At 41.3% G+C, this 12,366-nt stretch overlaps 1 protein-coding gene across 4 annotated transcripts in view; it reads left to right on the top strand.

Annotated features, from left to right (window-relative positions):
• DGKB (diacylglycerol kinase beta) overlaps nucleotides 1–12,366 on the top strand; it is a 271,357-nt gene that overhangs the window by 191,346 nt on the left and 67,645 nt on the right. For all 4 annotated transcript variants that reach the window (XM_066627151.1, XM_066627149.1, XM_066627150.1 and 1 more), the window contains 2 exons: nucleotides 1,102–1,192; nucleotides 9,734–9,929. In XM_066627151.1, the coding sequence (XP_066483248.1) occupies nucleotides 1,102–1,192; nucleotides 9,734–9,929 (287 nt within the window). The remainder of the gene's footprint in view (nucleotides 1–1,101; nucleotides 1,193–9,733; nucleotides 9,930–12,366) is intronic.

Below are 12,366 nucleotides of genomic sequence, written 5' to 3'. Positions count from 1 at the left end.
CAGTATTACTTGAAGCTTACGGAGCCTCGCGCTTCCCCAGGCTGCGTTGGGGAAGCTGCCTGAGGCTTCTCTGATACTTTAAACTGTGCTTCCAGAAAAAACAGAAGCACAGTTTCTGACCCTGTCGGGAGCCTCAGAAAGGCTTCCGTGGGGTCCTAAAGACACATGAGGTGCCATTCCCAGGGCATTTGCCCCAATGAATAGGGGGTCTGCCACAGCCTATGGATGTCTATCAGAAATAAATCCCAGTATAGTCATTGGGACTTACTTCCAGGTAAGGGTGCATAGGATTGCAGCCACAGTCTAAAAAGAAACACAATAAAGACAGCAGCAACAGTCCCACAGGGAAGGTGCCTCTTTGTCCCGTTAGCAGGGGTTGTACTGCTAATGTCTAGATCACATTTAAAAAACCTGTTAAAATGAAACTTAGGCTAAGAGGATAAATAGGCATGATATTCCTATATCAAGTATATTTTACATTCAGTGTTATTTTCTAATAGAATTTGCCAGCTATTAAAAATTTCAGTTTTATCTCCCCCCTCTTTAGTTTTAATGAATTGTTGGTGAACTTCAATTTCCTGTCAATACAGCTGCCCTGCAGCCAATTATTTGAAGATATGAAATACAAGGAATGTTTGTATGTTTGTCTTTAATACCTGTCATAATGAACAATAAGACATTGCACTAGCTTGGGGGGAACGTATTCGTTTTCTCTTTCTGCTGTACTTCATTATGATAGCATGCCCTAGAACAGGATTTGGAACAGTCTCAGAAATCAAATTAGCCAGGAAAAGACATAAAAGCGGGAAATAGTAAGCTTTCAAGACATGTCTCTGGTTAAGTGGCAACCACCAAAAATCCCTAAGAGTTACCTAATCTATCTCTGTTGTAGAACTTTCCTGTTATAGCTTAAGGGGATATTACACCTCTTGACAGCCACATTTAAGTTTTAAAAATTACGAGCTCATCTGTTTCAAGCTAGATGTCAGATGTTACCATCCCTTATGATGGAAGCCAGGATGTTAACTTAAAAAAAAAAGAATGAAAGAAAAGTTCAGATATTGATGTTTCTCTACTTTTTTTTTTCCCTTCATGTTTCAGAATGAAGAATAAATTTTGGTATTTCGAATTTGGCACTTCAGAAACTTTCTCAGCTACCTGCAAGAAGCTGCATGAATCTATAGAAATAGAAGTAAGAAACTAATTACTGAATGTTATTCCTGCAAATGAGGGATGGAGTATAAGAGGAAAGCATAATTTAAATGGTCCAGTCAGTGAAAATGCATGCATTTTAGAACTCCAGCTCCACAAATCCAAAGTAGGGTTGTGCCTTTATTAGAAGTAACCAAAAAGTAACAAAGGATCAAAGAAATCATAAATAGCAGTTCATTTTAAAAAAAAAAGCCACAAGCTGATAATAAATACAATATTTTTACACAATTGACGCTTATTACTTTCTTCTTCAAAAGAAGATGGTAAGCAAAAGAAGGTGGGAAGGAGGGAATAATAATAATAATTGTGTGTAGTGGAGACTTGTTGTAGGTTCTCCAACAGTCTGCAACTTATAAAATCTAAATTTTAAAAAAAATCAAACATTTTCAGTTTCAGTATACCTAAAAGGCTGTTTAGATAAAGGAAGCAAGCAAAAAGTGGTTGAAATCAACCTCCCTCACATTCTGGAAATGTGATTTCTGTAAGTTAAGTTAGTACAATCTTTAGCATTCACTTGAAAGTCATAGGACCCTTCCAAGGTACAAGCCAGAAAAAACAGCAAGGCAACAAGATGCACTTTACATTTTCCAAGCAGGATAATATAAAAAAACTCCAAAAAGTAGCTGCTATTGCAGAGGCATACTGAGGGCGCCCACCTCAACGCCATGACAACATGCAGTGTCATGATGTCGTTAGGGCTTATGTTTTTCAATGACTTTCCCAGTCAGGAAGCATTTGAGCACAAGCGCTTGTCCGCAGTCGGCCAGGTGATTTCACTTGACTGGCTGCTTAGAGGGTGCATGAGTTCCAGCAGCTTCCCCAGTCAGGAAGCCTTTGGAGCATGAGTGCTTGCTCTGCAGCCTGCTGGGCAGTTTCACCCACCTAGATGCTGAGATGCGCATGCGCTTCAATTGCTTCTTGAGTGGGGAAGCAATCGGAATGCATCCTCTTGTGCCCACCTTCCAGTTAGCGTCCATGGCCCAAGCTACCTTGTGCCTCAGGGGTGATACACCTCTGTACTATTGTATCCTCTTTGGTGGACAATGGAACGAGGTTTAGAGCCCAATCCTAAGGGCTTCCGTGCCGGTGATACACGTGCACCACCGGTTCTGGGTGCCACAAATGTTCCATAAAGCAAGTTTGCTGCACCTTCAGAGGGGCCACCCCTGTCAGTATTGCAGAAGAAGCCCTGCGCACTGGAGGAGGGTTTCCAGGGCAGGAGAGGGCAAAGTAACAGTGGAATGGGAGGAGGGACCTCCCAGGAGGGCGGCAGGACCTGCCGGTTCCTGTGCCCCACGTCAGGCTCAGAAGTTCATCTCAGGGCTTCTCAAGTCTGCACTAGCGATTTAGCTGGCAGAGACTGTCTCTTTCCCCCAAGGAGACCTCTGGCAGCTTGCCTGGCTCCATAGGATACAGCAGTGGCCATTTTGGCACTGTCTCCTATAAAATACAAGCAGCTGACCATAAAATACATTGAGAAAAACACAATAAATTATTTAAATTTAAAAAAATTACAAAACAAATCAAATAGCGGAAAATCAAAATTTAACCCTTTACAGTAGAAACCAGAAGGGAACTTATTTTGTCTAGATCATATTAAAATGAGGGGGGGGGATTGCTGAAATGAATGGGAACTGCTCTGTAATGTAATTTTTAAAAATGTTTTTAAAAGTGATTTCAGGTTCTAACCTTTCGATCTCTGTTCTCAAAAACTATTCACCTTTCTGAAACAAAGGTTAAAGATTGCATATGAGGAAATATTCTCTTCATTATGTGACTTTTGTCACTTAAAATAGTCTTTTTCTTGTGTCTCTTTTGCACAAAGGACAAGCTTGTCATTAAGTATACAAGGTAGCTAAAGAACAACCTGCAAGAAAACTGAGCAAAATGGACATTCAGAAGTAACATTTGTGGAACCTTCTGCCAATTGATAGACTCCTATCGGTTGATCTTTGTTTGTAGAAGTGCGCCATGCCAAATGTATATGCAATTTAGGCCTAAATCCTAACCCACTTTCCAGTGCTGGCATAGCTGTGCCAATGGGACGTGTGCTGTATCCTGCAGTTGGGGGGCACTCATGGAGGCCTCCTCAAAGTAAGGGAATGTTTATTTCCTTATCTGGGAGCTGCATTGCCCTTATGTCAGTGCTGGAAAGTCGGTTAGGATTGTGCCCTTATTGATTTAAAAATTTTCTACCCCATGCATGCCCCCCAGTAACAGGGTACCCAGGTCTTACAGTGTTTATTAAAATACAGAGATAAAAAGATAAGAACAATTAAAACAGAAAATACAGAAGCCAGCAACAAACATTATTAAAAGCAAACAATGTAAAGGCATAAAATTAAACATAAAATACTGCAACAGCAAATAATAACAAAAGTATTTAAAAATAGCTCTGGCAGCATTAGCCAAACCAAAAAGCAAAGGGAGAAGGTCAACTGAGAAGGAAATGTTTTTAGTTCCTGCTAGAAAGAAGACATGGTTCTCAATTCCGCTGGGATGGAGTTGCATAATCTTGACATCACTATGAAGAAGACACTGCCCTTTGTTGCATATCCATATCAAATTACAGCAGTTCCCCCCATATCCGTAGATCCCATATCCGTCGATTCAGTTATCTGCAGATTGGGTCTGTGCCCCCCACGTGTGCTTCTGGGGCCTCCCAATTCCTTAAAAGGCATTAAAAACAGCACTTCTGGTTTCTCCGTGAAACTGGAAGTTCTTTTTTTTTTCTTTTTGGCCTGTAAAACTCAGTATAAGTCTGGCAGAGGCTGTGGACAGACATCTGTGGCTTCTGCTAGGCTTAGAGGACCCTCTGGACGTGAAGAGAGCAGAACTCCCCTTGTCTCTGGAGTGTGACAAGCAGACATTCAGTATCTGCAGTTTCAGGTAAATGCAGGAGGTTCTGGAGCAGAACTCCCATAGATACAGGGAAGCACCTGTATACTTATAACACAATAATTGAAACAATAACTCTGAGAATTTAAGTTGCAGTAATGCCTTGTTTTTTGAAGACAGCCAAGTTCTCCACAAGAGAAAGTAAACAGGAATCACTGTCATTCAGATACAACTCAGGATTGGACCACAAAACTTTATAGACTAAAATTCAAAAATTTTTTACCCTAAGCAGATGATAAGCAACTAAAACCATCACCACTGTTTTATTGTGAGTTCAAGTTTGGGGAAACCCTTTTAAGTCAAGATATATAAGATGCTTGTACTCTGAAGCAGCTTGGTTGTTGTAATTGTAATAATCATAGTGTTATTACCATGTTTGAAATATTTTAATATTTTCAATAAATTTCAGCAATCATAATATGCAATCCTTCATGGGCAAGCCATGATGGTCCTTCAGTGCCTGCTTGCTTTGTGGTTCCCAAACTTTTTAGCAGTGGGACTCACTTTTTTAAACAATCTTTTGGAACCCACTGAGGTATATCTTTAAAAAAAAAAAAAGAGCTAGAAAGAAATTATTTATTTATTTATAAGAAGTAATAACCAGAAAAAAGACTCTCAAGCATTTATCTCCCTATATTTACACATTGCAAGGCAATTAGCTACAATCTTGCAAATTGCAGGAGCTGAGCTCTTTGGAGAGTAATTGGCAGCAACAGTATCTGATTTTTGAATAGCCTCAGGGCTTGAGGCAATTAGTTATCTGATCTTTCATCACCCTTTGCTGACCTACCAAAAATCAGGTTGTGACCTACCAGTGTGACCTGATCCACAGTTTGGTAATCGCTGTTCTAACGGATATGTTCCATGCTGTTAAGAATGAGGATATATTACTTGGACATTTGCCTGCTCGAACCTTAAGGCAACCAGAGGAGGCATGGCTGATTGGGTTGTAGAGGCCATGAATGCCACTCAAAAATTGGTGATACTTCAGCTGTGCTCCAAGAGGCCATTATAAGTTCTTTATCAAAAATATTGTCTTTGGATTCCACCATTCCAGACCATTTTCAGCTAGTCTCATTTGCAATTCTTGGGCAAGATGATTAGGTGGAGAATGGTGACCAAATCCTGGTTTTCCTGGATAATACTGATTTCTAGAGCAGTGGTTCTTACACATTTAGCACCGGGACCCATCTTTTTAGAATGAGAGTCTGTCAGGACCCATCGGAAGTGATGTCATGACTGGAGGTGACATCATCAAGCAGGAAAATTTTTAAGAATTCTACCCACACTTACCCAGGAGTAAGTCCCATTTACTATGATTGCTAAAAGAATATACATAGTAACTTGAAGAACAGGCCTGTAACATTTCCTCAAATGCAGCAACATACCATGGTAGCATCAAGTCTAATATATTAAAAAATAAAACATTGAAATGAATGGGGACCCACCTGAAATTGGATTGCGACCCACCTAGTGGGTCCCGACCCACAGTTTGAGAAACACTGATCTAGAGCCCTTTCCATCTGAGGTTTGGCCCATTTTGGGCACTGAAACATTCTTTGTTGCCCTGGTAGACTACTTATGCTAGGAGCTTCATGGGTGAGTGCATTCATGTTGGTTGTGCTCGATGTCTCCACAACTTTTGGTACTTCTGTTTGGCTCCTTAGCCATTGACGTATGGGTCTTGCAGAAATCTATCCTGCCCCTTGCATGCTGCTTAGGCCAGTGTGCCCCTTAACACTATTTGTGGGGGCAACAATGGGGAGGCCTATTTGCCTTCAATAATGCCTTGCTTGTGGACTTCTCAGAAGCATCTGGTTGGCCACTGCATGAAATATGATGACTTCTACCTTGCAGGGCTTTTGTCTTTGCTTTGATCTAGCAGTGCTGTTCCTTATGTTCTTATGGTAATAAGTGAATGTATTACAGGTTTCCATTGCTCTAACCTTGCAATATCTTTCTTGCTCTTTGTTTATAGAAACATAAAACTAACATTAATAGGCATTATCATGGTATGCCCTTCTCAGACATAGTATTGGGTACTAGCAATGAAATAATACCATCCTTTCAAGAATAAACAAAATAAAGTAGAAATTGTAATTTTGTGTGTGTGTGTGTGTGTGTGTGTGTGTGTGTGTGTGTGTGTGTGTGTGTGTGTGTGTGTGTGTTGTTTTAACTTTCAAATGCATTAACGCAATGGAAATGGTCCTGTACTGAAAATTCCTCAATGCCTGAACAAAAGAATTTCTCCTTTACTAATTCTGAAAGTAACTCATCACCGCGGGATTCTGAGGCCTAGTGAAATAATTGTCTTAGTATACTGCCTGCTGTGTTCAATATTGAGTGAAAATGCTCCCTGCACCATCTTATATCACAATTCTCCCTTTATTTAAATAATTTTAGTCAGTTTGGGGGGTGCAAGACCTTTATAAATTAACAGCAGGGAAATACCAAAGGTGTCAGATTGCATATTTATCATCTTTTTCGTGTAATACTTAAATATGTATTAAGAAGTGACTGACATAAATTAGGCAGATTTCAGAAGCCACAGGCTGTGGCTTGTAGAGGACCCCCTTCTGCTTGACATTTCATCCTTGTCAAAGATCAAATTATTTTAATTTAGGCTGCAAATTATAAGGAATGAAGACTTCTTTGTGGGAATTCCCTGTGGTAATCTGACTTTTGTTGTTACTGCTGCTTGTCAGTGTGCAAAAGATATAATATGCATGCAAATAAGGTTAAAAAATATGTACTATCTAATTATCCAGCCAGTACATTCCACTTGAAGACAGTGGGAGGCCTGACACACAGTATGTGTTTGATTCATTGAGGCCTGCAGGGTATTTATACAAGATTACTTTTAATTATGAAATTAATATCTGTTTATCGAGAATGTATAGCAGTAAGCGAGGATACACATGAGCAGAATTTTTAGTAAAAGAAAATCCATCTTGACGTTCCGTACGTATGTAAGACGTAAAAAAACAACACAAAAGTTTGATTCCAATACAGAGTTAAAAGGCACTCCTCACCTCTCAGTGAAAGAAAAAAAAATTGCACATTTTGTTATCCCAGCTGCCAAGAAATTTTACAATGTGTTACACTGGGGCTTTTAGGCTCCCTTCCATGAATATTATATGCAGATTTAAACTTTGGTTCTGAAAAGCAAATATGGAAGTCTAATGGTTGTGATTGCTCTTGTCTTCTCTCCCAATTTGAAACATTGTGAACAGTGCTGTGTAGAACAATTAAGCGCTGTATGGAGCAGAGAAACAGCCAGGGGCAGGAAAGGGTTTATACATTAAAAAGCAGGCAGACAGGGATGAGGATAAGGCAAGGATACAGGAGTAGTGTGTAGGGGGTGGAGGTTAGAGGGGAACCAGGCAGTGCAGAATAGCATAAAAATAAAGCTAATGCAGACAGATATTGGAGCAGACAAGATAGTTGAGTGATTATTGCCACGTGTGTCCTTGATAGATCATTGTATGTAATAATAATAATAATAAAGTTCTAAACATTTTTCTTTTCTCTTTCTATTTGATGCATTCCTGATGCATTGTTGACTGTTCAGGGGAATGTTCTCTAGACTCATCCTTGGTTTTTGACCTTTCCCAAAACAAGAATGTTGCTCAGGTGACTATAGGATGCCTGTACTTTGAGACAACCACAGAGGACTGAAATCCGGGATAATCTGTACAAGATTAGCCACTCTGATAATTAAAACAGAGCAGCATCCTGCATGATTGTAATGCAAACTGTCGCAATTCCAAATAGAATAAAACCAAACAAAACCAAAACCAATAAAACCAAAATACGCTAAAACATCATGGAATCCATGATGTCGTTCGTGGAATGTAAATCAGGAGACTGAATGTGTCTCCTTCATGTGGCAAGCCTTAAAAACATTTAGCTCAATTTTAGGGTGGTTCAGAAAATGACCCTTGGGGAGGAAACTGGAGAAAGAGTGGGAGACAAAAGGGAGCAATGACAGGTGAGCTTGGGCCAGTTGGAATTAACTCAGGCAGCCCAATCCTGAGTCCTGCACTGCTATACAGAGGGGCAACTGCAGTCACTGCTGCATCCAGCATGGGAGACATAGCTGCTGGATGTCTCTCCTTGCCCCAGAGAAAGTCCCAGAAGCTGCTATGGGACTACTCGGATCTGTACCAGCAAAATTCCTGACACAAATCCAAATGGCCTCATGTTGGTGGATCAGGTCCAGGAAGGGGGGGGGATCCAGTAGGAGCCTCTGCTGCCATCCCCACCCCTCCCCGTCTGGGCCCAATCCACCCATCCCCACCCCATTGCTGCTCTCCCCCGCTTTGAAATTTGTGGAACTCCTTGCCACAGGATGTGGTGATCACATTTTGACCCAAATTCCTTTCAAAGTGGATTGGTCAGCTTTATATAATGCCAATCACAGGTTACAGGCCATGATGACTATATACAACCTCCAGGTTTTAGAGGTAGCCTATCTCCTCATGCCAGATGCTAGGGAGTGGCAATAGGGTACAGGTAACGTCTTGACTTATTGCTCCTTGAAGCATCTGGTGGTTCACTGTGAGATACAGGAAGCTGGACAAGATGGTCTCTTGGCCTGGTCCAGCAAGGTTCTTCTTATGTTCTTAGTTCTCTCTTTTAAGTGGAAGGCAATGCCTAACCGCCCACATCTGTGCCACAAATGAAAGGTTCATACTGAACAGCCACTCATAATGCAGCAGTATGAACAGAATGACATTGGCTAAGTCAGTTTGAAAACATTTCTGCTTGTGGTTTGGGCTGATTTTAGCCACGTCACGGCAAGCCTTTCATAAGATGGTGTAGTGGTTGTGGTGTTGGACTTAGACCTGAAAGATCCTGGTTCAAATCCCCACTTAGTAATGAAGCTTCCTGGGTGACCTTGGGCCAGTCATTATCTGTCATCCTTACAGGGTTGTCATGAGGTTAAAGAGGAGGGAAGGAACCATGTACATCACCCTGAGTTCATTGGAGGAAGGGTGATATAAAAATCTGGAAAATAAATAAAATAAGAAGGGGTTTGCATATGCATTGTTAAAATTAGCCTAAGTAGTAGGGGGAGTATCACTTAAATTGCTTACCAGATAGAACTTGGCCCTATCTGTATCCAGTTACACATGTTAATCCATTTTGAATTTATTTTTATTATTGGATGATACTATTTTATATTGCTTTTCCAAAAGCTCAAAGTAGAGGACAACTAGACTACTGCCCTTTTTAGTGCCATTAGCGACGCAGTTTTCCCGACACAGAAAGCTAGAGCACCAGTTATTGCTGATTTTGAAGATAGTCTTAGCGCTATCAATATTTGTCCACTAAGCCCTTTAATGACATTATGAGTGCCTTCCAAACTGGTCACTTTGTAGACATTAGCTTTTTTTTCCCCCTATCAAGCTGTTCCATATTCCATTATCCAAATGACATACAGACTTTCATTGGGGGAGGCGGAAGCAGTGGCATCCAGACCCTGTGCTGTTCCTCTTGCATCAGATATTCAGGCATATAAAAGGAATATATATGAGTATGTTTCTCAGTTCGTAGGTTAATGATGATTACCCATTTATTCTCTCACTGACCATTTCTGTCTTCTTTTTTCTTTGACAAGTGTGATGGAATTCAGCTAGACCTAAATAATATTTCTCTGGAAGGAATTGCCATTTTGAACATTCCAAGCATGCATGGAGGATCCAACCTTTGGGGTGAGACCAAAAAAAGGCGAAGCCATCGTCGGACTGAAAAGAACAGGCCTGATAAAAGAACCACTGTTACAGATGCAAAGGAATTGAAGTTTGCATGTCAAGGTAAGTGTCCAAGTGGAACTGAACAGTGGGTTCTACATTCAAACTTCCCATTCACATATGTGCTTTGTAAATAACAGAAATATACGACAGAGTTTCTGGCTGCGATTCATAAAAAGTTGAAGAAGAGTCCTAACTAGGCCAGCTGAAAAGTTTTAAGTCAATCAGCTATCTAAACAGCATGTTTCCTGTCTGGGCTCAGATACAGTGACTCCCTGACAGCTTCAGAAAAGGATTTCTATTTGCATCTTAGATTAATGTCTATCCTAGCCTATAGGAAAAATTTAGTTATTTTAATAGACAGGCGTTAGTATATCCCTAGTTTGATACACTTTTACAAAGTGACAAGGCTTGTGCTAATGTTTGTTCAGCTGGATTAAGAATCAAGACAAATACATACTTGCATATTAGTCTCTGTTCAACAGTTGACATTATATTGAATGCATTTTTTTTCAAGATGGTTATATTTCCAGAGTGAAGCAATAATCACTAGTCCTGCTCACCCTTATTTGAAAGTAATTCCCACTGAATACAGTGACACTAGCATCTGAGCAAGTATGCTCAGGACCAGACAATAAACCCCATAATTCATGGTAAATTGTTGAAATGAGGTTATTTCTCATTCAGGTTTCTTTTTAATATTTAATTATCTTAATATGACTGTAGTGTGCAAATGTGAGCTTCCGTAATGTGCACACAGGTGCACGCACATAAATCCCTCCAGAGTCACTAAGAGTGCAGCCTTAATTTCGCAACTCTTTCTGCAATCCTAATGCAGCTATGCCAACTGAACTGTTGTTTTGCTTTGCACACACCTGCTGGAGTCTTTTTTTATTATCTGTATTGTAATGACTAAGGGATTTTGTGTGCTGATGCGTCTGATAGTGATTAACTGAACTGCCATAATGTCAAGGAATGTTCCCAAGCATCCTGACTTTTAAGGGAATGAAAATGTCAACAATACATGTTAGCAAACTTAAACTTCTGCAGGAGAGGTGAAAGGTCAGTTTGGCTAGGATTAGAAGGTCAAGCAGGCTTTAAAGTTGGTTTATTGTTGAACTGGTAATCAGCCTTTACAACATCACACAGATTCTAGGGACAGGACGAGCTGTGCAGGCAGGAGAGGAGACTGGTGACTGGGAAGCTAAGTAGGAAGAGATCAGAGGGAGAGGATCCTGTGGTACAAGGAACTGAAAAACAGATTGGTAGAATTTGTTGATTAACAGCCCAATCCTATCCCCCCCTCCCAAATAGCATGCACAACATGCTGTGGTGGGGGAGGATGGGGAAGTGGCCAACAAGGGGTAAGTAAAAATCTTTCAGCCTGTTCTAAGGCCCAGCAATGGCAAAAACATTATACCACCATTGCATGCCACAGAGCCACTGAGGAAGCCAGCCAGTGGCTCCGCACACACTCCAGAATCACTTGGAAGTTCCATTGACCCAGGTAAATTGGCAAAGCGGGCGGATCACGGGCATGGGAGGAAGGCAGGAAGTGGCCTGGAGGGGGCAGATCTCAGCTGCAAAAGTGCACACTGAATCCTTTCCCTCATTTTCCAACCTGCCCAATCCCCTTTCCTCAGACTTAGGCCAGCTACATAGCTGGCAGGGGCCCAAGGAGTCCCATAGGTGGCTAGAAGACCTACCCAGAAGTAAATTGTTTATCTCTTGTTGGCCTTCTGGTTGCACCTCTCCCCCCACCATTGGATACAGTCCATGTTCCATCACTACGGTTGCATCGCATGCAACAATGAAGGATTGGATTGGGCTGTTTTTACTTACCCTCAGTAGGCCTTCTGGCTGCCTCTGAGTCTCCTACAACCTGCACCAGCTGTTTTGTTGGTGTATGTCTGAGGGATGAGAGGAAGGGAGCAGGGCAAGTTGAAAAATGGGCGATAAGATACAGCGTGCACCTTTGCCTCTGAGATACACCACCTCCAACATGCTCCCCAAGCCCCAATCTCCCATTTACTGCCCATGAATTGCCCCCATTGCCCCCTTACCTGGTCCAGCAAAGCACCCGGGTTAATCTGGCCTTTGCTGTAAGTAACCTGAGGGAGGCAGTGACCTGGCTGAAAAAGGTGCTTAGTGTAGGGCAAGCTCAGAGAGGGTCAAGCAGTAGACTGAGAAAGCTGAAACGTAAGAAAATAATAGCAAATGGAGGCATGAAACTGAAGCAAGGATGGATAGACTATGAAGAAATTGGGGCAGGGGAAGCTCTCACACTCAAGGCCTAGATAAAGCGTGAATTGTAAGCCTGAAGGCAAAGATATTTTGGAATTTATGAGACTGCAGCCCCGAGAGCATTGTCAGGTTCACACTCTGAAGGCAGAAGTGAATGTTCAGTTTCAAATTCAGGATTTCCAATCTCTTGCTTGATTTTCTATGCAAAGAAGGAGGAATAATTTGCAAGGGAAAGCTAGTAGGTATAGGTTGGGTG

This window comes from Tiliqua scincoides, chromosome 5 (assembly GCF_035046505.1).
Source record: "Tiliqua scincoides isolate rTilSci1 chromosome 5, rTilSci1.hap2, whole genome shotgun sequence".
In the NCBI taxonomy this organism is placed as follows: Eukaryota; Metazoa; Chordata; class Lepidosauria; order Squamata; family Scincidae; genus Tiliqua; species Tiliqua scincoides.
This window is presented reverse-complemented; position numbering and strand designations above follow the sequence as displayed.